Source organism: Lissotriton helveticus, chromosome 2_2, assembly GCF_964261635.1.
Source record: "Lissotriton helveticus chromosome 2_2, aLisHel1.1, whole genome shotgun sequence".
NCBI classification, from domain to species: Eukaryota; Metazoa; Chordata; class Amphibia; order Caudata; family Salamandridae; genus Lissotriton; species Lissotriton helveticus.
The window spans coordinates 133,475,384-133,500,966 of record NC_136060.1 but is presented as its reverse complement, the minus strand read 5'-3'; the positions used below and the strand labels follow the sequence as shown (position 1 = coordinate 133,500,966).

Here is a 25,583-nt window from a genome sequence, read left to right as displayed (position 1 = left end):
GTAGTGAGTCTGAAGTCAGGGCAGGAACTGCACCTTTGTGCACCTCAAAGCCCCTCTTTGAAATCTCCCCCATTTCAAAGAAACCACTGGGTATAAGAACTGTACTTCTGACGCTACCACTTCAGTACACTTCTGGACCTGTGGATGTTCTGCCAGGAAGAAGAACTGCTGTGCTGCTGAAGAACTTCCTCTCTGCTGGACTGTTGCTCTGGAAGAACTGCTTTCTTGCTGTGCTGACCTTCCTGTTGCTGCTGGCCTCCTTGCCTGGGTGAGAAGGATTGGACCCGCATTGCTTGAACCCCATGCCGGACATCTGGACACATTATACACTGGCCGTATTGTGTCGACGCATGGTTGAGAACCACCTGTGGTAACCATTAGACAATTAATTTATGACTCCAAAGGCAGCAACCAACATACCTCACCATCTGTGGTACGCCAGATTTTGTATAAAAGAAGAACGTTTAGAGATTGTAAATTGAGACAGTCCTCAGAACCTGTGCCTGTCACTGGTCTCCCAGTCGTAATGTTTAATTAAATGAACTGTTCCTGTTTTGCCAGACGCCTCTTGTTTTCTGTTTTTTAAGGGATTTTCAAATTCAAGCAACAGTTACAAACTCTTTATTAGTGAAAATAACCACCCTTTGTTTGCAGGTCGGGAGAGGGTATATTCGTTTTCATGTAATGCTGACTGAGGAGCTGTGTTCAAAGTTCCCCTTCTGCCCACAATATAAACAGATCTTCTTTATGTCTCCTTTCTTTCTCTTCCTTGGACAATGTCTTCTTAATAGATCCAGCCTGCGTGGGCTCTTCTGAGTCTCTTTTTGGGTTGGGATGTTCAGGAGATACAATCAAGAATGGATGCTTAGGAATGCACTTCCTTTCAGTTTTTCTATTCTTTTGTTGAATCTCGACCTGTTATGTAGACTCTATCAAGGCATCACAAGTTGTAGGACGATTTAAAACCAAATTTAAGGCATCCATCAGCTTGTCCCTTAAACCATTATAGAAGTCAGTTACCACTGTTTCATATGTCGAATGAGCTTCCATTCCCTGTTACTGAAATTGACTGATATCAATGATCCAGTCCCCTGCTTCAAAGTAAATAATCCCAAATTGGCTGTATGTTGTATTTGCATTTTATCAAATACTTTTGCAAATTGGCCCATAAAAGTACTGAAATTAAGGACCGATCGGAAAGTCTATTTTATAATGTATGAAACAATTAACACAATCTTTAAGGAATCTTCTATAAACGCTTGCAGTCTCCCTTAAGTGTGCAGCAGTATTGTACCACAAATTATTAAAATTAATGAGCAACATCCATATAACTTTCCGGAAATGCCATACCTCCTATTGGCTGTTATGAAGTGCAGGAGTTACAACCGCTGAGGTACTAGTGCTTAGGAGTTAGATACAGCGCTTGTTAAGGAAGTAGAACTTATATCTGGTGATTGTTTTGGAGCACCTAATGCGGTCAGTTTGTCAATCAAAGACAACCACCCCTGTCTGGCTACATCTAAATCTTCTTGGATTTTTAGGTTGAGCCTAGCGTTGCAGCGCATGCACTGCTCACTTTGCGAGGCATGCTATATTAGTGTATGTTTTAAAAGTGGCGTGGAAGCCCCGCCCATCTTTTTCATTGGCTGGCTTCATCGCCCGTGGAAAATGCTGGCTTCCGATTGATAATGAGGCTTCTTAGTCCCTCCTTGTTACCGCCCTGTCTCCTTTTGTGACCGCCAATCAGGACTGGATGTTTTACTTGCGGCGTTACACTGTCTCCTTCATTAGTCGGTTAGCACTATATTTTTTTCACAATGGCAACAGCTTGTTCTCAAATGTTAGTAGTTAAAACACAGTGATAGATGTTCAAACACTATAAACGTATGGGCATCTGAGGAAACAAATATTGAAATAAAATATCGGCACAATGGCGACAGCTTGTTCTCAAATGTTAGTAGTTACAGCACAGTAATAGATGTTCAAACACTGTAAACATATGGGCATCTGAGGAACCAAATATTGAAATAAAATATCAGATTTAATTAACATTGCGGGTCAGTGGGAGTGAAATATTTTACTTGTTTAAACACTCTTACGGGGATGAGATTAATCCACAGTCCAAGACTACCAGGAAGAAGGATGACATCAGGCTCCCATGGTGCCTTGCGAGAAGAAAAAGTTGCAGTTTGGTGTAGCAAGTGCAACGACTATATGAGCCCTGCACTGGAAAAAGGGGACTGTCACTGTGCCCGAGCAGTGCCTGGAGCCTCGCTTCTCCGAGAGTTATGCATATGCGGGCCAAGCATAGCACTGTTAACAACAGCACAATGCATGCCGCCATAGCAGTGACACCAGCGTCCCTCTGAGCAGCGCATGCAGCCTAGTCTAGCTCCAAGTTATGAGTACATGGGCCACTCACAGCACTGTTCCAGACTGCTGCTCAACAGTGCAAGGAACTAGCACTTATAGAGACTGCCACTGAGCACTGCATGGAGCCTCCCCTTCAGTTATGCATTTGTGGGTCATGCTGCTCACTTATACAGACTGCCACTGTGCATTGCATGCAGCCTAGCCTAGAGTTAAGCATACATACCTCACACATACCACTTATGCAGACTGTCACTGAGCCTGTGCCCGATGTATGCCTGACACTTGGCTAGGCTGAATGCACTGCTCAGCAGCAGTCTGTTTAATAACTACGGCTGCATGCACTGCCACACAAAGCACTTGTGCAGACTGTCATTAAGCAGTGTATGCAGCCTAGCATTAACAATATGCATATGCGAATCACTCATAGCACATATACAGACTGCATGCAACCGACCGTTCGATTATGCATGTGATGGCCATGTATTTCAATGTGTGCAGATTAGCCTAGAGTTAAGCATACATGTGTCACACATACTACTTATGCAGGCTATCACTGAGCCTGTGCCCATGTGTGCCTGACACTTGGCTAGGCTGAAGGCACTGCTCAGCAGCAGTCTGTTTAATTACTATGGCTGCATGCATTGCCACACAAAGCACTTATGCAGGCTGCCATTAAGCAGTGCATGCAGCCTAGCATTATTCATATGTGAGTTACTCATAGCTTATATACAGACTGCCGCTTTGCACTGCATAGCCCAGAGTTAGGCATTTGTGGATGATGCATAGCACTTACACAGACTACACCTGTGCAGCGCTGCCTCGACTTATGCACATGCAAATAAATCACAGCGCTGGCACAAACTGTCATAGTGCTACTGCATACAACCCAACATAGAGTCACACTTGCATGCCCCTTTACACTGCTACAGAACACCACACTAGGGGGCATATTTACAAGACCCTTGCGCCGCTCGTGCGTCACTTTTAATATAGGAAAAACTGACGTACTGGCAACGCAAGAGGCTTGTAAATAAGTCCCTCGGACTCTTTCAGGTGAAAATGCTGTTAGGCGGCTGTCCCTAAATTATTCAATTAAACCTACTGGGGAGCAACTCAAAGAGATAACTAAAGCCGTAACAGAGTGTCTACGCCAATAACGCTATAACTTACATCAAACACGCAGGGGCAAAGCCAACAGGTCTGGCTTTAGTGCATGAAAGCATGCAAACAGTATTTATACATGCCTGCCTTGGCATATTAAACCAGACCTGCTGGCTTTGCCAATGTTATTTTATGGGTGTATAGGGAGTGCCCCAGTGAGCAAAACCGGAATTCAACCTAAAATATCACAAAGTCTTATTCTTGCTGCAAAGAAAACACGCATTTGCAATGCAATAGATCTCGCATGAGTGAGAGTTTTAGTTATTTGCACTGTAAATGACGCCTTTTATGTTTTTTGAAAACCTGAAACTGGTGCGTAAACACGCACTTTTTTGACTTGTGTTTGTTGTCTACAAGAATCAAGTCTGGCAGTAACTGCGCCTCTTTTACTGCCAGCCTTGCTTTTCGTAAGCAAGGACTATAAGTACAAAGTGCATGTTTATGCACTGCTTGCAGGTTTTCAAAACACATACATAAAAGGCATTGTCATTTACAATACCAATAGCTCAAACTCTCGCAAATGCGAGACCTATTGCATTGCAAATGCTTGTTTCAATAGCCTGTGTCATTACCTGCATATGGTTAACATATGGTTAACATCAGGAAAAAATATGCTCTTGCAAACTGTCAGTTTTGAGTCTAGGACGTGGGAGGTTTCTGACATTAATGTGCTAATCCTCCACACGTAGGGACTTAATAAATCAGGTTTCTAGAAAAGCGCGACTACTCAGCCCTCAAGGTCTCAATGGGCTGGTGGGGGGATCTGCGGTTCAGTCTAAGAGTCATGTCTTCCTGAATTGAATCAGCAACTGTGATTGCCTGAGATGAAGAGGCAGGGAGGGAGGGAGTACCAGGTCTTCGCAGGGAGATAAGGGCTAAGAATAACTTCTGTAACAGAATCATTCAATTGGGAAAATGAGGGAACAAGTGAGATTGCTGCAGATATCCTCATGATTTGTGGAGGTTCTTCATTTCTAATTCTCTGCGGCCCTATTAATGAGGATTCAGGGCAAGTGAGATGTTTTACGCAAGAAGTCTGAACAGGCCATGTAGCCCTACAGGATGGCTAAAGGCACTCGTAAACAAAGGAAGTTTCATAAGAATGCTTAATAAACAAAGATTGCTTCCCCAATACTTTGCTTACAAGATGCCTCACAGGTGCACTTTGTAACTCTGGGGTACCAAGAGACCCCACCAAGGAAACCATAGAGATCGCGGGTTTGATAGAAGAGTCCATGGAGATACATCACTCACAGCACAGTAGGAAGGGCTGTTATTCCGAAGCACAACAATTCAGCAAGGAGGGCAGACAGGCACGGAAGAACCACAGGAACTATGTAGTCAGAGAGAATGGAGAGGATCAGGGAATATTAATGGGACGAAAAAATCAAACGTGGACGAGAACTTTAAAGTGAGCGAGGACTAACAGTAGTTTTGATGCACACATCTGGCAGCTGCAACAAGTGATTATCATTTAACATAAATCGCATTGAATTGCAGAAATTACACAAAGACATTTCGACAACACAAAAAATGTCCTCAGGGAAATTGATTTGCACTTGTTGCAGACTTGTCACAAAAGCCAAGGGCTTTCTAGCACTAGTTACACAAAAATTATCATGTAAATTATAAATGCGATCACAAAGACTGACACCAGCATGCTGGTCACAGCCATCGAGGATAACAACACATGACCTGGAGTAAAAAAAACTCGTAATTTGATTATAACAGATAATAAATACTATTGCAAAATGAGACAAGAGCTTCAAACCCGTCCATACCTGCGTTCCACGGAACCCAATTGTATTCTGAAAAATATTGCACTGCATTCCCTTATGTGTTTCATTCTACAGAGCTTTTTCAAAACACATCAATAAGAACATATACTTTTCAGAGGCATGGGGGGGGAGCTTGCTCGGGTCCAAAATGGACGCGTAACGCTCGAGCTCCGCCAAAAGCCGAGTTACATATCCTTCAAAATCCTTAGTCCTACTGCTGCTGGAACTGCTCTCTGTGTGAGACGGACACTGGCACCACTAACCGAAGCCCGCAGTGTGACGGCGCCCTGCGCGATTTCCTAGATCCTGTAGACCGGCGGGGGACTGCCCGGGAGGCACAGCAGGCCCAGGCGCAACGGCCTAAATTACTGGTGCCCCTCGCTGACGTCAACCTACGTGCGGCGCGCTGTGAGAGGGCCGCGCCGCGGGACCTGCGACACAGCCCAGTAATTACAGAGCAGTTCGGAGGGTCTGAAATTGCTGTGCCCTGGGGGGAGGACCGCCCGGAGAGTGAAGAAGCCCAGCTCTCACCGAAGCTTTGACTAACCCTGGACCTGCTGCCCGTGGAGCTAAGTGGGGGCTAAGGCTAGTAAAGAGGCGCAGCGGTTGCAGCCGGGCCGGGGGGGGGGGGGGGGGGCACTCGTGACCTTGGTGGTGGCACCTGGGGGCGGATTTGCAGCCTAACTACTACCCCCCCCCCCTCCTCGCTAATCGCAGAGTACTGCCGTTGCTGGAGGGAAATCCCCCCCCACACACAGGGCACGATTGGCGGTGGAGACCTACTGTTGGGGGAGTCGTGGCTAAAGCGTGGCTCCATACATCATAAGTGGCCTGCAACTGAGAGGTGGTGCGAAGGACGACTTAGAGGCACTGGACGCTGACCACGATTGTCCTTGGGCGCTACCCGTCCCCCCCTGGAGACGCGGGGTGTGGTGACTTAACTGTGGGAGACCACTGACCCAATCGGTTGTGCATAGGTGGTGACGAGAGAAGTGCGACACCCCTGGAAAGTTTGCCCGTGGACGGGCCGGGCAGGAGTAGCTGTTTGCCCAAGTGGATAGTGGCGGGGCGGCGGTCACCGCCCAGCCGCTGCTGTGCTGCCCCGCTCACTGACGGCTGAGGAGTGAGGCGTGGTGGCGGATACTTGAGGCCCGGTTCCCAGTGCTGAGCATAGTACAGGCGAATACAGCGCTGGTGGCGAGTGACTCCCTGGCGAGCTGCAATGGGGAAACCAGATCGGACACAATCAAAGTTGCCCTTTGCTCAAACACGTGCCAAGTCTCAGGGCGGAGGTGTAGGAGACGACAGTGCGCCTGCCATGCCTCCGGAAGAGGAGCAAGACCTACGCTGTATGCTGCGCTCCATGGAGAAGGGCCTGCAGGAGGGCATTTCATAGCTTGGCGCCAAGATGGATGCGCTAACCTACAAGATGGACAGAATGGGAGAAAGGCTTGACAAGCATGCAGAAAGACTTGACATGTCGGAGAGGAGGCTGACGGAGGTGGAAGAGGCACAGACCACACTGGACACAGACCATAAGCAGTTGGGCAGAGTCCTGCAGGTACTGCAGGACAAGACGGAGGATTTGGAGGCCCTCTCGCGCCACTGCAACGTGCGCATCCTTGGCCTTCCCGAGTCGACCTTAACGGGTACGATGGAGCCCTTCATTGAACGTTTGCTGACCACCTTACTGGGAGAGGAGGTTTTCTTCACCACATTAATTGTGGAACGCGCGCCCCACGCCCGAAACCCAGTGCGCCCCCCCCCCCCCCCCCGAGGCCATTAATTGTTAAACTACTTAATTACAGGGACAGAGACGCCGCCTTACGTGTCGCTAGGGAGAAGCAAACTCTAACGTATGAGGGATCCACCATCTCTCTGTATCCCGACTTCACGGCAAAAGTCCAAGAGGCTAGGAAGCACTTTGTACCCATGAAAAGGCATCTGCGCAACCTGGGGTTGGATTATGCTATGCTTTATCCGGCTAAGTTGAAAGTCAACAGGAATTGGCAGTCCCATATTTTTACGGAGCCGAAGGCACTGCAGAAAGCAATGTAATCTTGGTCAACTGAGCGGAGAAAAACCCCGGACCGAGATTTGTCTGAAGAAGCATTTGGCGGCGGACTAGATGACCAGGACTGAACAGAGTTGGTGGTCATGAACATTGTTGTTAATTCCAGCTACGAGGAGAAGCCAGCAGTCAGCTGGCGTAGGCGAGACGAGCTGTATGTATGGTGACAGTTTCGGACTTTCACAATGGCTCGAGGCAACCTTCGCCCACATGTGGTAAAACTTGATTTGGGTTTGTTGTATGGGGAGAGGGGGGAGGGAGGGGGAGGCAAGTTTTGGGATCAGAATTTCGCAACCTAGTTGGGGTGGTCCGCTGTGGGAGGGGTGGGGGGGCTGTGAGGGGGGGGAGTTTGCGTAGCACTGAAATGCGCTCTTGATGCGGGAATGTTGCTGCTGGGGTGGGTGGAGGGTGGGGGGAGAGTTGCACAGGAGCTTTCGGGTTTGTTTTTGTACAGAGGTGATGGCCAGCACATAACTACAGGTATCTATCCCTGCAATACTACTTGGACAGTGATAGGGCTGGCCCCCGATGACCATGCAGGACACAATTAATGACGCAGGAGTGGGCACAGGCGACTGCGGTCTAAGAGCATTGGCGTGGAATGTAAGAGGACTGAACGACCACCGCAAATTGCGCAGAGTGCTAAATTATCTCACTAGGTACCATATTGATTTGGCCTTAATTCAAGAGACACACCTACCCGATGGAAGCCCTAGGCTGAGGGACAGGGGGTTGAGAGGTCAGATTAATGCCGCTGGCTTTACCACACATGCGAGGGGGGTCCTAACATGGGTGAACCCAAAATCAGACTACACACTGACACTGCTTAGAGCAGACCCAGCTGGCCGTTATGTAATTTCAGAGGTCGACGGCAAGGGCTTGGTGGCACTAGTCGTCAATCTGTACGGCCCAAACTATGATTGCCCTGAGTTCTATGTCAGACTAGCTGAAATAACCCGGACTCTGCCGGGACGGGCTACATTGTGGGGCGGGGATTTCAATGTGGTCCACAGTCCTTAGGTGGACCGCTCGAGTGGCCCGCCTAGACAACAGGACAAAGCGGCTAGGGAATTGAACAAAATACTAATTAGCGAAGATCTGGCAGACGTGTGGCGCAGCTTATACCCCTCACGGGGGGATATACCCACTACTCGGCTTTTCACAACATCTCTACACGTATCGACTACTGGTTGGCCACGACGGGCCTGCTTACATGGGTGCGAAGGTGCCAAGTGCTGCCTCGTACGCTTTCTGACCATTCCCCTATTTTGATAGAACTAACGACGCCTCGGACATTAATCCCTCCATTCCCTTGGCGGTTCCCACCGTACTCCCTACAAGATTCCGCTTTCAGAGAAGAACTACATGTTGCGATAGAGACGTTTTTTGAAGCGAACATCGGGTCAGTGGATAGCTTTCAGACGGTGTGGGAGGCGTTCAAGGTGTATATCAGGTGGATGGCCATGAGCAAGCACTCAGGAGTCCTCCGCTCAATCCGGCAGAGGCTGACCAACCTAGAAAGGCAATTGGCGGAATGTGAAGCCCGCCTAGAGTCTGGAGGCACTGATGCGGACAGCGCAGACTTGAAAAAGCTAATAGCGGACTATCAGACTGAGGCAGACGCAGAAATTAAGCACCTAGGGAAATATGCCACGGCTAGGGTCTACGGGGAGAGGGACTGACCAGGTTCGATTTTGGCCAACAAGGTGAAGCAGCAGCGTAGGAAAATCACGATCACGGAAATAAGATCTGAGGAGGGTGACGCACCAACTGGAGAAGTAGAGATAGAGCAACGGTTCAGGGAATACTACGCTGACCTATATAGATCCAGAGTGACAGGGGGAGAAGCTGACATCTTAGATTATCTAGAACACATTGATCTCCCGTTTTTATCTAACGTACAGAGAGAATTCCTAATGCACCCCATCGAACATGACGAGATCAGAGAGGCCCTAGGAAGTATGAGGGCGGGCAGCGCCCCCGGGGCAGATGGACTGACAGTTGGCTTCTATAAGACGTACTTAGACCTGCTTCTCCCGTATTTATCAGCTCTGTTTGCAAATCTGGGCGAGACGGGCAGATGCCGAAGTCAATGAGGGAAGCACTGATTGTGGCCATACCAAAGCCAGACAACCCCCAGAGGACTGCAGCTCATACAGACCTCTGTCGCTGCTAAATGTGTATACCAAGATTTACGCCAAGGTCCTAGCAACTAGGCTGGCCTTATTGGCCCCTGACCTAGTGGCGCCAGAGCAAGCAGGGTTCATGTTGGGCCGGAACATCACCTACAACTTACGTACAGTCTTTGGGGCTTTTCAGCATACACGGCCGGAGACACGGGCACTAGCTGTGTTCCTAGATATGGAGAAGGCCTTTGACTCAGTGGAGTGGCCTTTCATGAGAGCGGTCCTCACCCGGTTTGGGCTCGGCCAGGTGTTCCTACAGAGGGTGGCAGCGCTCTACAATGGCCCGTCGGCATGTATTAAGATAGGGAATTTCGTTACGGAACCCATCTGCATTCAAAGAAGAACTCGCCCACTGTCGCCCACACTATGCGCTGATCGCGGAACCGCTGGCGAGGGAGATGCGTGAATACTACTCCCATAGGAGCCTGCAATTCCCCTCTTATCAAATAGTCATATCCACATATGCAGACGACACCCTGCTCTATGTCCGGGAACCGGAGAGAAATCTGGCTCCCCTTCTGCGGGAGGTGGTGAGGTTCGGCGCACTATCTGGACTATCGGTAAACTGGACCAAGTCCATAGCATTCCCCATAACTGCGGGCACTGAGAGATTTGAAATGGAATACCCGCTGAAATGGACCACTGACCCCATACGATACTTGGGGATACAGCTCCACACAGATTCGGAGATGGTATTCCGCGAGAACTACGGCAGAGCTATCGCTCGCCTCGAAGATAATGTAGCTATTTGGATTGAATTACCTCTCTCCCTGGTAGGCAAAATATCAATCATGAAAATGGTTGTCCTGCCCCGTCTGCTGTTCTTATTTATGAATATACCTATGGTCTTGCCCAAATGTTTCTTCTCCTGATTGCAGTCATTAATGATAGAATTAGCTTGGGCTGGTAAGCAAGCAAGGGTGCAGTGGAAAACCCTCACCCTACCATGTCATATGGGCGGCCTGGGTGCCCCTGATTTCTTATTATACTACCGGGTGGCACAGGGGTCGCTCCTACATAGCTGGATACATGACGCTGGGACGACTCCGTATATAAAAATGGAGGCCCTCTCTGCCGCACCATTGCCGCTACCAGCAATAGTATTTGAAAAGGCGGATCGCCGCACGGGACTGCTGGACTCCCTAAACCCACCCAGACATGCCTGGAACGCGCTGCTGCAGTTCCACGCGGTGGCGCTATTATACTCGCCACTGATGCCCACATCCTGAGCTGTTTGGCTTGCCCCATGCAGGGACAGAGGGGTGCTTGCGGCGTTGGACGCCCTGGGTGTCCGCACGCTAGGAGACATGTTTCTAGACGGCTCCCTCAAGTCCCTGGCGGACGTGTCTGCACAGGGGGCGCAGCCCACGCTGCTGCAGAGTTTCAAATATCACAGAGTCAGGGAGGCCTGGCGGGAGCAACTGGGTGACGACTTGCAGAAGCCCCCGGAGGTCCTTAAACTCACTCATGTCATTAAGGCGGAAGCCCCGAGGAAGCTGGTCTCTATTATGTACAGGATTGCCATCGCGGAGAGAGGGGCTGGACATTCAAAGGTGCGATCTGACTGGCAGCGGGACCTGGACACGATTGGTTACATCGCTTTTGGCTACGTGATAGCGCGGCATGCGAGAGTTGTCATACGCAAAATGCGGGTTTTCTGCATCTGGCGTGGGAATGTCCGGGTGTGCAGAGCTTTTGGGATAATGTATTCAAGGAACGTAGCAACATACTGGAAACAGACATAACAACTTCCCCGGTGCTGGCACCAGTGGGTTTCTCCAGGCCACTGCCGAAGGCACGTCGCAGGATAGTAGAATTAGGTCTCTTCTTGGCAAAAAGACGGCTGGCCATGTGCTGGATGAGAGGGGCCCTTCCCAAGTTAGACCACTGGACGAGGGACTTGACCTTTTGTTGCACGCAATCTGAGAACTACAGTGAGCTATTGCCGCTTAAGAGCCGGCCCAAAAACTTCTGGGGACTGTTTCTAGACTGTTTCTATATTACAGAAGGCAGTGAGATATGGCGGCTGAGGCAATGGATGATGAGGGTGGACAGGTGTTGCCCCCCTTTTCCCCCTCCCCCCATGAGGCTGGTCGGTGGCGCGCTGGCTCCGTACAGGTAGATGACGCCTGGCGTTTGCGTGGGTCGTGACAGCCTCGAGCCTGGGCCTACTAGTACCACTAATCAGACAATGGGTCATCACCGCTGATACACTTAGGTAGGGAATGCTGGTTCTGTCAGGTATGCCGTGGTAGGCAGTTACCTCTTGGTTGGGATTGTTTATATTAAAAAGTGGTGTTTATGTCTTTGTCCGCTGTTATTGCAATTTTTTGTAATAGTATTGATCTGGGCAATCCTATTGTCTAACGCCGCCCGACCTCTGGGATGTGGGCTTATCAGCTGTATGATGCGCAAGGTAGCTTGGGACGCCTGCCCAGATCTGGAAAGCGTGATATCCTATGTCTGTATGCCAAGATAACACCACAATTAAAAAATAAAATACATTTAAAAAATATATATATCTACTTTTCAGAGGCATCATAGTATGTATAATTAAATATTTGAGATTCTTTGATGTTTTTTCTTTCTTTTAATTCTTTTTATTGTTATCCAAAACAACATCACAGCTTGCAAATGGTACAAATCAAATGGCACGACAGTCAGTGACACATTGCATACAGTTCCATCTTATCATGTGAAGAAAACCTTGCAGTAAACGTTCGTATATCAGGGTACAAAGTCTTCCGGGGACGGCTGCGCTGGTAACGTGGGTGGTTCACATATATTACCCCTGTATTAGTTCCATTTCCCCCATATTTGCGTCCATTTCCTAGGGCAGCCTTGTGATATATATATATATATACTGTTTTTTCTTGATACATGCACCAATCAATGTCGCCCTCCCACTCCCTTAGTGTCGGAGCTGTGCGTACCCCCTATTTCCGCGCAACATTCCTCTTGGCGACCATCAGTCCTAATGTCATCCAAGTCTTCTCCTTGCTACCCCAGTCCGTTGTATCTCGCATGTTTAGGAGACAGTGCTTGGTTTCCATTATTATTGTCCTTGGGTGTTTTTAATAGGTCATAGATTGGAAACGATCTGGTGTAGGTGGCAAGTTCTTCTTCATGCTGGCACTATATCCGTGGAATGGCTTCCCCTGCAGCTTCGCCTGAAAGCGATTGGTGATAACATTACATGCAGAATAAACCTGAAGACGCTACCACTTCCTAAACGATATTTGAAATGTTGAGACTATTTTAGCTCTATTGTAGAGGGGCAGTACTGACCGTGTTCAATTGTATTGGGTCGTATTCTCATCTCCTTTAAAGGGGGCCTGGCTCTGCCCCCTACCCTAATCGCATACCCCATGACCGCTTCCGGTCATCCCCACTTCCTCGGCCCCCACCATCAACGGTGGAGTGACTAATGACGCCCAACTGCAAATGGCGATGGGCTTTTGGCCATTCTCACATTTGCAATGCACAGCCTTGTAAACGGCCACTCCCAGCTACGATAAAGCAGAGGCCAAATGCACTGCTGATTGATTGGTCACATTGGGGGGTTAGGAACTGTGCCTGGACTCAGCCAGATCCTGAGCTCAACCCCACGGGTAGACATTACATCAGTCTGCTAGACATTCTGCAAGGTATTGTTCAGTATGCTTGATAGAATCGAGGAAGCCTGTAGAAGGTAGCGAAATACTTCAGGCAACTTACCCCCAAAATCGCTGATATCTTAATTTTGTTGTATACAATGGCTTTGGGGGGAAGCCTGTAGCATATATCTTCAATGACAAGTATGTGTAATTGTATTGTTTAACGATTTTGATGTCTTTAGTGAAAGCCATACATTTGTACTTGGAAAAAAGCAAAAGAAAGCCAATACAAAGTTTTCTATTTTGCCCCAGTAAGTATGGTTCTGAGAAGCTCCTTTTTTTTTCTTTTTTTTTTGCTTTCTTAACTAAAAAATGTATTTTCAGCTGAACGACTGTTTATTAAAATGAACTCCAAATAAAGAAAACAAATGTTTCCAGTGGAGGTTCACACCCTGAATCTCGACCCCAGAATATCGATAGGACACAATATCGAGGACAAACTATAAAAAAAATATAAACATACAAGTAACTTTAGATTTAATATACCAAACTCCACATGAACCTACATGTATCTTCAAGGTATGTAGATGTGAAGTTAGGAATAGTAATTCTTTACTTCCCCATTAGCATTTCGATATTTTGTGCCTCGAAATGTCCTAAATAGTCTTTTATCATGATATTCTGGGTGTCGGTTTTCAGTGGTACAATCGCCAGTGGAGCAGTTGTTAGAATGTAAAATGTCACTCTTCCTCACTGCACCTTTTCTCTTTACGGCTGAAACACTGTGCTCATGATTGGCTTTCATGTGCTACTCACGGATGAAGCACCAAAATTGCATACGCTAGGCTTTCATCAACTGTCACTTTCGTCATTTTCTCTCCCTCTGTAATGTAACACAGATTCCAAATAATGGTTCCTGAGGGTGACTTTTATGTATCGGAAGCTCTCTGTCCCACCATCTTCAATCGGGCGTTTTGTCAGTGTATGGAACTACATTAAGGTTGGTGCTGCTGACCTCTAAAGAAGTGTTGTCCCATTCATAAAAAAAGTCTATAGAAGCGAGAGAAACTTAGACCAATAGAATTATGGTTTACCACATTGAAGCAACACGAAGAAGCTGAAAAGTCATTAAGACAACAAAGGTTGAAAGCTGCAGTATGTACATTACCTTTTAAAATCGTAGAATAGGTAAATGTTCTCCTACAAAATTCTCTGAATTATCAATTTGGAATTGTGGACGATCAACGTATCCAAGAAGTGAGTTGGGTAGGGTCTCCCCTCCCCCCCCCTCCTCTCTATCACAGCATCCCTTGTGTGATCCCTATTTAAAAGAGGAAAGCGGAGAGTGGTATTTACTTCTTACAATTTAAGATGTGGTAGTGACTGCCTGGAACACCACTAAATATTCCTAAAAAAAAGAGAACTATTTTATCAATGGATCTCAAATGCTAACTTGATTCCAGTGGAATATGCCATCTTCTTTGCACCGTTCTTTCCAATTGGTAAAGCATGCTGTGGCCATTGAAATGTATCTTATGGCACCATCTCTTAAAAAATATGACGCTTGTTAGAATGTCTAATGCCCTCTTTTTGCCCGCATTGTGGAGTTAATCACACTCTTCTTGCTTCCTTTCATTAGGATATTGATTCAACAGATCACAGCAGGTGGTGCGAGTACATCATGTATCGTGGACTTTTAAGGTTTGTCATTGAACAGTAGTAAGACTGGATGATCTTATTGATAACACAATTTTATCTATAAGCAGATGGTAGTGTGATGGACATTTTTTATCATAGCTTACAACGCTGGTTATATCATTGGTGTAATATATTGCTCGAGTGATACAAACGACGCTGCAATACTTGACATTTAGTTTCTATTTGAACTGCACATACATTTAACATTATTTATTTAAAAAAAGTTTCTAAGAGCCTGGTTATATATGTAGATCAGGCTAAGAGGATCTCAAGGTTTTTCCTCACAAACAGCATCATGATAACCCTATCCGACAAGTAATTTGTCGCATGCTAACCTTGGGGACTTTCTCACTCTGAATGAGAAAGGAACACCATGGTAGTTTTCTTCAGGTGTACTCTCTATCAATGTCGCACTCCACAGCCTGGAAAGAACAAGTATCCAAGGATCTGAGTCTGAGGCACTAAGGCCCTTTGGCATAAACTTAAAGCTCCTGAAGAGCCTGTAGATCCTGATTCACTGACCCGTACTATGGTGATTGATCCCATATGCAGACTTGGTGCTTTCAATTAGACCCCTGGCATCAGTGGGAGAGAATCAACCAACCTAAAAATTCTTACCTACAAGCACAAGATGTAGCCGTGTCATAGGAAGGAGAATAAACTATAGCCCAGTGAGGAGGTGGAACAGTGGTATATTCTTGACAGTACCAACAGCAGCACTTGCTGGGCTGGTGCAGACAAAACCATCTTTGTGAAGATGAGCAGTGTCTTAGGAGAGGATAAGATTGCTCCTGTTCTTTTCATTCCATCCACACACAAAACATTTAGAGCATTGAAAGGGAGATGTCTCATCCAGTTCATGGATTTGATATGCAGCCATGAGATGCTGAGGATCAGAAAGTTGGGTTCATGGGTGATACCATATTGAGCTAATCTTTTCAGTAAGGGTACATGTCCGTAAAAAATACAAAATAATGTGGATTCAACTTGAAATAGACCCCTCAGCAGTAAATAAATATTTATTAATTGTGCACCAAAGCTTGTGTTCTGTCGGGAGTGTTCCTCAAACATTTAAAGTGCTGAGGCCTCCACCCCAGTGGTGATATTTTTGAATTTTTAGGTACCTTTTTGCGTAAGCCTTGGTTACTGTTTACTCAAAATACACCTAGGCCAAATTAGCATCCTTTTTTTCCCTACATGTTACATATTCTATAGGTTGCCTCGGGTTTGTGGTTTCCCTTGGAGTGAACCAAAAAAAGGCCAACATTTGACTAATTTTCGGGATTAGGAAAAATCGGAAAATGTTCTGTGTAAGAAATGAGCTTTTGTTTTCAAAGACATAGATAGGATCGCCATCATTTCCAGTTTTCAGAAGCAGGCAGATTTATAAAACAAAACAATTTTCACCACAGGGGCATATTTACAACAGAATGGTGCAGCACAGTGTTAAGCCTCAATTGGTAAGCTGGTCAATATTTCCTATTTTTGTGCTTTCTACTCACAGTTGTGGACGAAAGAGTTGTGCAACCCATGTGCAAACCCAGAACCGACACATTTCTGAGTAAACAAAAATCTGAAATTAGCCCTTTTTGTAGATCAGTCATGATATTTTCAAAGTACTTAATTATTGGTATTAAAAAGAGTGAAAGTAAATTGGAAAAATTTAAATCGGTGACAGTGTTTTCATCTTTAGTTTTTGTCCTGATGTCCAAACTAAGAAAGTAACAGACGGTTATGCCTGTCAGACTCTTCTAGTCACAGGCATATGTTGTTGGTTGTTCAAAAACAAACAATACCCAGAGTCATCAATTCATAATGTAAACGTTAATGAATTAAAATTGGTATGAAGGAAAGATATGCATTCTTTAAATGTGCCCAAGAATTTGGTTTTGCACAGAGGTTATTCATACCAGTTGGAGTTACCGATCATATCCTGTGATTCTTAGGGCATTTTACAAAACTTTTTTTTATTGCACAGTGACTTACATCTGTAAGCCGAAAATTTAGAGAAATTCAAAAGATAATAAAAATTGTTCTGCTACTAATAAAAGTCGTTACCCCACATGTGTGAGAGGGTATATCTCATGAAACAGAGAAGGCCCAAAAACACAGCATGGCAACATCAAGGATTTTAGATTAACAGTTATTCTTGTAATGGGGTTATCTGCAATATTTGGGCCTGTAGTTGACGAACACCTACGTTAACTTACCAGCCTCAGACATTTTTTTAAACGTCCTGAATGGATTGGCTGGCACAAATACCTACAAAGTACATTTTTGGCTAATATCATAGAATTCCATCACATTTATATGAGGGATAGTTCTGGAATATCATGGTATAGACAACCATCTTACCACCCAGTTATCCCACACTTTCTTCCATTGAAAATGGTATCACACAATGCGTGGCGGGATCTATCGACCACGACCCAAAACAAACCATGAAAATGTCTAGATTTTGCTTTGAATTCATAGCATTCTGGTGATACGGGTAACTGTCGATTTTGTGCCCTGGATCAGTTGGTATCTAAGGAAACGTACGGAGCCTAGACATTTTTGAAAAGTAGGCACCCAGGAGAGGCCAGGGTAGTATGGCTTGCTTGAATCTCATAATGTTACTTACAGAGAATTCCCTACAAATGTCAAACTTAATCCCAGATTTGCCTCTCATTCCTGTTAAGGAAAGCTGCAGCATGTGTGGGAATCGACATAAATCGTACACTCAGAAATCTCACACTTTTCCCGATAATAGAGCATCCCAACCTGTGTGAGTGTGACTGTGGGCCAACACAGGAAATACCCTGAAATGGAACATGGAAACATCAATATCATTCCGTTGAATTTCAATCATTCTGAGGATGGGTAGCTGCGGTTTATGGCCCAGTATCTGTCAGAAGCCAGGGAAACCTATCATCCTAGACATTTCTGGAAACAACATATGGTTTGGCTTGCACAGAGATCATACTTTCTTTCAAGGAATGCCTTGCATTTTGATCAGGGCTACCACGCTTCCCCAGACAAAAGCAGTATGTTTTTAATTGTACTGAACTTATTCAACGTCATTACAGTAGGTAAGAAAGGTGCAATCAGCATTATTTTATCATTATGCATCGAATACGAACTACAATATTACGATACACATATGTGTACACTAAAGGACCCATGCTATGTTAAATATGAGTCACAATGTGAGACCTGCTATTTTTAGACACAAAGTATAACTAACCACCTGCCTTCAATCAGCCCCCACCCTTCTCACATGTTGGCATCCAGAACGGATGAGTGTGGGTCCCATATTTCTCACGGCCTGGCTGTTTCGGGACAAAGAGTGTCACACTTTTCAGAATTCATATTGCACTATACCACGTCATGCTAACACCTCCTAAGCTGTCATGAAAACAATCAACTTGCGGGGATCTACTTCTGTTACACTTGTGACCTGCTCTTGAGTCAATTTTACGGAGCAAAGCTTGAGTGAAATATACGGCTTGTGGATAAATTTAAAATTCAGTAATTTATGCCTGTGATCCATGGATGGTACAAAAGGGGGTGGTGATGGACGGAGCATCTGAACCAATCAAACACTCACACCCAGTCAAAAGATCTGGGTTTAATCCATCACCGTTCTTTAGCCCACTCTGCCACCCCAGTTCAGACATGGCCATATGCAAATCAGTCTGACCCTGTGCTTCATGGGAACAGTCCAGCCCGAACTGCCAAGCCATGCCTTCCCTGGACTGGAAACAAGCTTCCGAGGACCGGTTTCTGGCATTTCAGCCGTCTTCAGCCAGGCTTGCTTGAATCCAGTGGCAAAGTGAGCAAGGGACTCATGTCTGAGCATACCCTGCCAACTTATGGCGAACAAAGTGGTACAAAAGGGGGTGGTGATGGACGGAGCATCTGAACCAATCAAACACTCACACCCAGTCAAAGGATCTGGGTTTAATCCATCACCGTTCTTTAGCCCACTCTGCCACCCCAGTTCAGACATGGCCATATGCAAATCAGTCTGACCCTGTGCCTCATGGGAACAGTCCAGCCCGAACTGCCAAGCCATGCCTTCCCTGGACCGGAAACAAGCTTCCATGGATAGCAGAGCTGTTTGAAAGCAGCAGTATACATACTTTACTGCGAACCACTGGACTCCAATATGCACCTCCCAGTGTCTCATAGCTGTATTGCAGTGCCATTCCTAGTGGCATGAAAGAATTGGTACTGTTTGGCCACCCATCCCTGGGCTTCTTTCAGCTGCTAAACTATAATTGAAGACTTGAGTTATGTGGGCTTTTCTGGAAACAGGGGGAATAAGGCTCTAACTGACATAATCTGAAATATGAGAATGTTCTAAGTGGGTCGGTTATCCCCAAATACTTAAAACTGTTGAAAAGATGTGAACACACCCTCACAATACAGATGACCTACTTTTCTTAAATCTCGTTTCCCCAGTTTTTGTGTAACTGCTTGTTCTGATGTCAGTGTAAACATAAGATTCCTCAGGAGCAGGTTTAGGGTGAGTAGATTAAGGTGTATTTAGATCATCTCCCCAAGGAACTGTAAGCTCTCTTGGTGGCTGCATACATACATAGTATCAATCGCCTGCTAGTGAAGGACATTCATCTCTGAGAATGGTATACCTGTAGATGACATGGAATCTGTTCCATGACTATTGCAAAGAACTGGGGTGAGAAGAGGCACCTTGTCTGGTCCCTCTGCCATTTTACAATGACACAGATAAGCAGCTATTCACACTCATCCTCTCCAATTGAGAGGAACTCAGCAGATCCACAAATCTTATCATACACTGCCTCAATCCCAGTCGACTGAGTACCAATCGGATGAACTATCACATAAGAGAATGAATGCTTTATCAGCATCTAAAAAACTGACACAGCCCGTAGGTCTGGTCTAATCTGGTTAAGTATTACAAAACGTGTGGAGATCTGTTGTGAGAGGTCATCCTTCTCAGGACAAATCCTGCCTGAACCTGGAATTCACCTCTCTGTTGTGAGAGGTCATGCTTCTCAGGACAAATCCTGCCTGAACCTGGAATTCAAGACTACATGTAAGGGGCATTAGTTAGCCATGACCGCTGCTAAATTTAAAAAAAAGCAATAACAGTCTATAAGACTGCCCTTTCAGGGGATCTCTGCCATATTCGGATAAAGTCATTATAGCCTCCCAGCAGGATGGAAAAATTGAACCCCTCTCCAGTGAGTCTGTGTACATTACCAGCAGGTGTGGATCAACTTTTTTCTCGAAGGCCTTATAAAATTCTGCAAAGAGGCCATCTGATCCCAGAGTTTTCTTTGTGGTCATATCATTGATGGCCTTCATTATCACTTCATGGGGTGCTATCTAGGCTTGCATTTCATCGTTATGCAACGAGGCCACAGTAAGCTTGTTTAAATATTGTACACTTTATGAAGGAGTAGCCACTGTTTGCACAGAATATACTGCTTCCTAGTATCTAGCTAAAACCTTGTAACATTTTCACCTTTTTCATTATTTAGTGCCATTGCCATGTGTTGTGTAACAGGTTCCCTAAGTATCTAGGTTAAAGTAATCCCCGTTCTCTCCACCTCCCCATATTTTCTTGCCTGATCATGACTACCCAAGAAGTACAATTCCCTGTTGATTGTCTCTCAAATGTCTGCTACTGCATCTTTTAAATCAGCCAGCTCCCTCTTGTCTCCATCTGCTGCTGCTACCCTCTCCATTGTGACTATTTGACCCTCTAATCTATCCAGGTGACCTCACAGCACTTTTAATGTACATGCCTCCATAGAAACAGCCACTCCTCAAATTGCTACAATAAAGTTTCTCATAGGGTGGAGTACTGCGGCACCAGTCCCTTATTCAAAGTATTGTTGTATACATATGCTATGTTGTCATAACCACAGCTAATCATAACTTCTTTAACTGTGTTTTTTTCATTGAATACTTTTTCTAAATTAATAAGTTTCTATTTGAATCATCTTATTCGACAAATATATTATTCTTGCTTTGTGTTAAGTATCATAGGTTTATAAGGGAGGGTCATTTCTATGAAGTATATTTCTTTCTTAGTCTGTCTTTACTTTAGATTTGGAAGTTTCTTTGAGCCTCAATCACAAACATTTTTTTGCTCCTAAGTATTACCTAGATACTAAGAAATTGTAATTTGCTTTTGTAAATTCCAAATCCAGGAATTGTGGATTTTTACAACTAAAAATTCTATTTACACATGGAAAAGTCCAGCTACTTGGTGGATGTACAGCATGAGTAAGTCTGAGCTAAACTAGGGAAAAGTGGAGGTGCTACAGAGGGTGGGCTACTGCTGTAAACACCCACCAAGCTACAACTTTGTGGGTATACACAAAAGGTGGGAAAGCGGTTTCTTCAAAGGGAAATAGGTTTCTTCATGAAGAATCAAACAGTTAAGCATAAAAGAGCAAAGAAACACTTAAAATGTGTTCCTAAATCCAGTTAGCATTTGGATTAAGGCGAGAATGACTTAGGATGTTAGTGCCTTATGCTTGACAAATCAATGAATTCTAGATAGGACCTATCTGTATATCTAAGACAAACGTTGACTGGTTATACTTTCTTAGATTTATTCCTTTGTTGTGACTGGGCTCATAGTCCTATTAGCACTACTGTATGGCTCCCAATGGCTTAGTAAGAAGCTTTTATACTAGTAGGTGAAATTCATTCTTGAGGGGAATATCAAACTGCCATGTCAACTAGGAGAGATTAAAAGTATCATGCTTGCTTTAATAATCCGTGTGTGAAAATTTCATTTTTAAAAGATATATCTGTTTTCTTACAGGCTTGGTTATGCACGGATATCTCATGCTGAATTAAGTGACACAGAACTTCAAATGGCAAAATTCAGGATCCCAGCTGACTCGGCTAATTATGTTGACAATATGAAAACAATCATTGATCCCAACCAAATTCCAAAGAAAATCCATTTTAATCCCAGGTTGGTGCTTTGCTATGCCAAGATGACTGCAGAAAAGAAAATATTTAATTGTAGAGGTGGTTGTTCAGAGACACAATACTGATATGTGATGCTGTACAAGCGCCATTTGTCCACATTGCAAAGCATGCACAGGGCACGGTGTCCTGCTGGGTGGTACCTGGTATGAATCGTAATCCAAACCCCTGTCATTGGCAAGGGGACTATGGAGGACTCATCACTTGCAAACCTATAAAGGGTCTCAGTTGCATGTGTGAAACGTTCACTAAGCCAAGCCTTTTTCTTTGCATTTTGAGAGTTGTAGTCCTCTCTATCCCATTTTCAAAGCAGGGCTACAAGTGCCAAAAGAAAGATAAACACTGGGCTCAATGATCTATTTATGCGTGGATATGGGATACTTAAGACAGGTCTGGCTGAACTCTTCTGGCCACAGGAAAAATCCTTCTTTGGAGCAACCGACTGATTTTAAGTCATGTGAAATATGTGTGCGGCAGTTTCCACTGGAACTGGCAATAGCAAAAAGATAAATTACAAAATGAACACCGGTGAATCAAGATGCATGCGCAAGTACGCAAATGCATGGATGGCCATATAGTGATGGTATTTCCTTAAGAGAAAAAACCTTTCTAGATGACCACCTTTGCTTCATGACACGGTGTACACACAAACACTCCTGGATGGGTATCCTAGAATATTTTCTATATTAAATAATTAGCGTTGCAAGATGGCTTACAATATGCCAAGATGCTTGCCAATCCATGCGTTCTTATTGGTAGCCATCTTAGAATATTTTTTTCAAATAAAGAAAAAGCGTCCCAAAATGGTGACATCTGTATGCATTGTGATTCACTAGCAACCATATTGGCGTAATTTAATTTACTGTTCAAAGATGACTGGCAGTCATTTTTTTTAACAGTAAGTTACAAAATGAAGCATGCACGTGATGCTTGGCAAAGAAAAGAAAGTGAGAAACCTGATAGCAGTGTGAAGCTACCAGACTCTTACCAAAGCAGTTTCAATTTCAAACAACAGCAGCAATGGGAGGGGAACACAGGAATGGGAGGGGAACAATAGACGAGCTTTAAGTCTCAAGTGAAGGTCTAGGGTGATTATGTTCGGAGAAATGAGCATATGGGGATAAAACAAGGAAAACTATGCACTCTAATGGACTGCTAAAAGACTATTTAACACAAGCTTCCCTCATGTCAGAAGTAGAAGCATACAACATATTCAATTGAAAGGATGGGAAATAAACTAGGTTCCAGCAACTGGCCAAACACAAGAATAGGTAGAAAAGATATTGAATGAAGAGGTGGGAACTGAGATAGACAAGAATGCCACCTATTCATCGGCAGGTGAGTATCCGAGAGCTTATACACAATCCTTGTACACAATTCTTGTCCACTAGGCCTGTGGACGCCTAGGGGATCTTGTGACCTTTTAAGAGCAAAGGGAGACTGGCCCATCCTTCCCTGTAAAGTACTGTTAGTACCTGGCACTCGTATGGTGTGGAGAGAGGTCCGTGGGGCCACTATTTACTCGAATCTGAGGCTGATGGGTGCCTGACCCTAACATGGCCGCCAGTGGTGACTTTTTTCCCTGAACTGAACTTTTCCTTACATAACCCTACCAGGACTGTGCCTGACCTCAAGATGGCGTCTGGATTTCATACGGACCATGGTTTCTGACCCCTGCGCTAATCTGTCACTCTCTGAATATACCTGATCACTATCCTGACAGCAGAGTCTGAGCATTATGTCCGACGCCCGGTGGAGCTGCTCTGTTCAGCTATTGAGGAGATCGGCCTTGGTTCATCCCCTTGACCGTCACCTACCCAGCCAGAATTGGGCACAGTTTCTCCCCGTCTCCCTGTCTCGCCCATCCCCCCTCATCGAATTTCTGTAACTCTGCTTTTTCTTTGCCTCCTATGTTTTGATTGCGCTTGAACAAATGTAACATGTTTTGCCTGTAACTCTGATCCTCATGTAAAGCACTCTGGCACCTCCCGGTCTAGCCAGCGCTATATAAAACTCAAATAAGTAAGATTAAAAAAAGAATACAAGCAATACTGGAATTGCATCATAGTGTGAGCAAAAGCATCATTTCTTTAGCAAGTCAGTACACAAAAAAAAAATGGCAGTACCTTAACACATGAGCCCCATCCTAATACTCTATTAATATTCAACACTCTCTATGCTAATATCATCCGGAGATGTTCGAACAAATATGCAACATTTAGCAATAAGACTTTCTCCGAATGAATGGCCAGTGAAGGAATGGAAGACATGGATACTTGTTGCAGTACTATAGCCACGCCATAGAAGATTCATCACTAATAGGGCATATTGCAGTGAAAATAAACCATTATGACATTAGTATGACATTGTTCTGCAGAGCCTGTGGGAAGGGAATGTGCGCAGAGGGTGAAGCCGGAGTGAGTGTCAGAGATGGCAGCCATCGTGTTCAAAATGAAGGTTTACACAGATAACTAAAACATATTATTAATTTCATTTCTATACATCATTAAAGGTTTGTTTCAATTGCGATTAGGCTATTTCAGTATAAATATATATATATATATATTTATACTTAATATATATATCGCACCTGTGAGACAGAGGAAGGGCGTGGTTACAGAATGGGAAGTGGCCACCGCTTTAAAAACATCAGAGCAAAGGACCCTTGGTAATGGTTACAACTGAAACGAGCACTGAAGATTCCAATTGAAGGATGAAATGCGTCTGCCGAGCGTTTCAGGGACCTTATCGCTTACAATGCTATACTGAACTATAATATAATATTTATAATTCTGTTCTGTTTTTACGAAGATAAGATAACCACTGCAGATTCTTAATGATGAGCTTCACTAAGGACTGTTCTTCAAATAACAACGTTATTGAAATTTTGTTGGTCTCTCCTTCTCCTAAGATAATAAAAAAATATGTTCTAGCCGCAACATCTGCTTTTGTAGAGAAATTAAATCATGGTAACTTTCCGGACACATCCTCACATTTTGCTTCTTTTTCAGATTTGGATCATATAGAGATGGACATAACTATGAAGAGAATCATCATTTTCACATGAGCACACCCAAATATTTTGTACAGGAAGACTACTAAAAAATTTTAAAAACTGAGAATTTTCTACAACCAGTGTGTTCTCCTACGAAATAGAAAATTATAAAAATAAGATTTACTAAAGGGAAGAAAAAAAAACGGAGCCTAACGTTCATCATGCCGGAGAGTTGTTATTTATTTGCAGACCCATTTTTGCACTTTAAGCTGCTATTCATTTTATTACAACTGAAGCTAGGATTCAATAATAAAATTAATTAATTCAATTTTTATGTCTACAATGCAATGTTTATTACAATAGAAGGAATAAATAATGTTAGTAGTATTTCTCAAAACAATCTGTGACTTTTACACTGTAATCCTTTCTCTTTCCTGCAGGCTCTGTCTAAATTTAACAGCCATGGTACAGAGATCATTTTCCCACAGAAAAGGAGTAAAAGCAGAACCCTAGGTATGTAGGTACATGTGCAGCCCAGATGCATCAAATCTCCATCACCCTAGCAAGCCCACTTGCCTTTAAGACAGCCGTGCACAATATAATGCAGGGAGATGTCAAAGGACCACTTATATGGAAGAGAGGCAGGTGGTGGATCAGTTGAAAGAAGAGAGAATATCAGTCCACGTGTGTCAGAAACCACTAACCTCGTACTCTGAAATGAATAGGACTGATGCAATCTTCCACCCA

At 44.6% G+C, this 25,583-nt stretch overlaps 1 protein-coding gene across 1 annotated transcript in view; it reads left to right on the top strand.

Annotated features, from left to right (window-relative positions):
- The window catches only part of CWH43 (cell wall biogenesis 43 C-terminal homolog), a 365,425-nt gene extending 340,261 nt beyond the window's left edge, over positions 1 to 25,164 (top strand). The window contains exons 14-16 of the mRNA XM_078678207.1: positions 14,805 to 14,866; positions 21,672 to 21,827; positions 24,853 to 25,164. Coding sequence (XP_078534333.1) covers positions 14,805 to 14,866; positions 21,672 to 21,827; positions 24,853 to 24,943 — 309 coding nt within the window. The 3' untranslated portion in view covers positions 24,944 to 25,164. The remainder of the gene's footprint in view (positions 1 to 14,804; positions 14,867 to 21,671; positions 21,828 to 24,852) is intronic.
- The last annotated feature ends 419 nt before the right edge of the window (positions 25,165 to 25,583 follow it).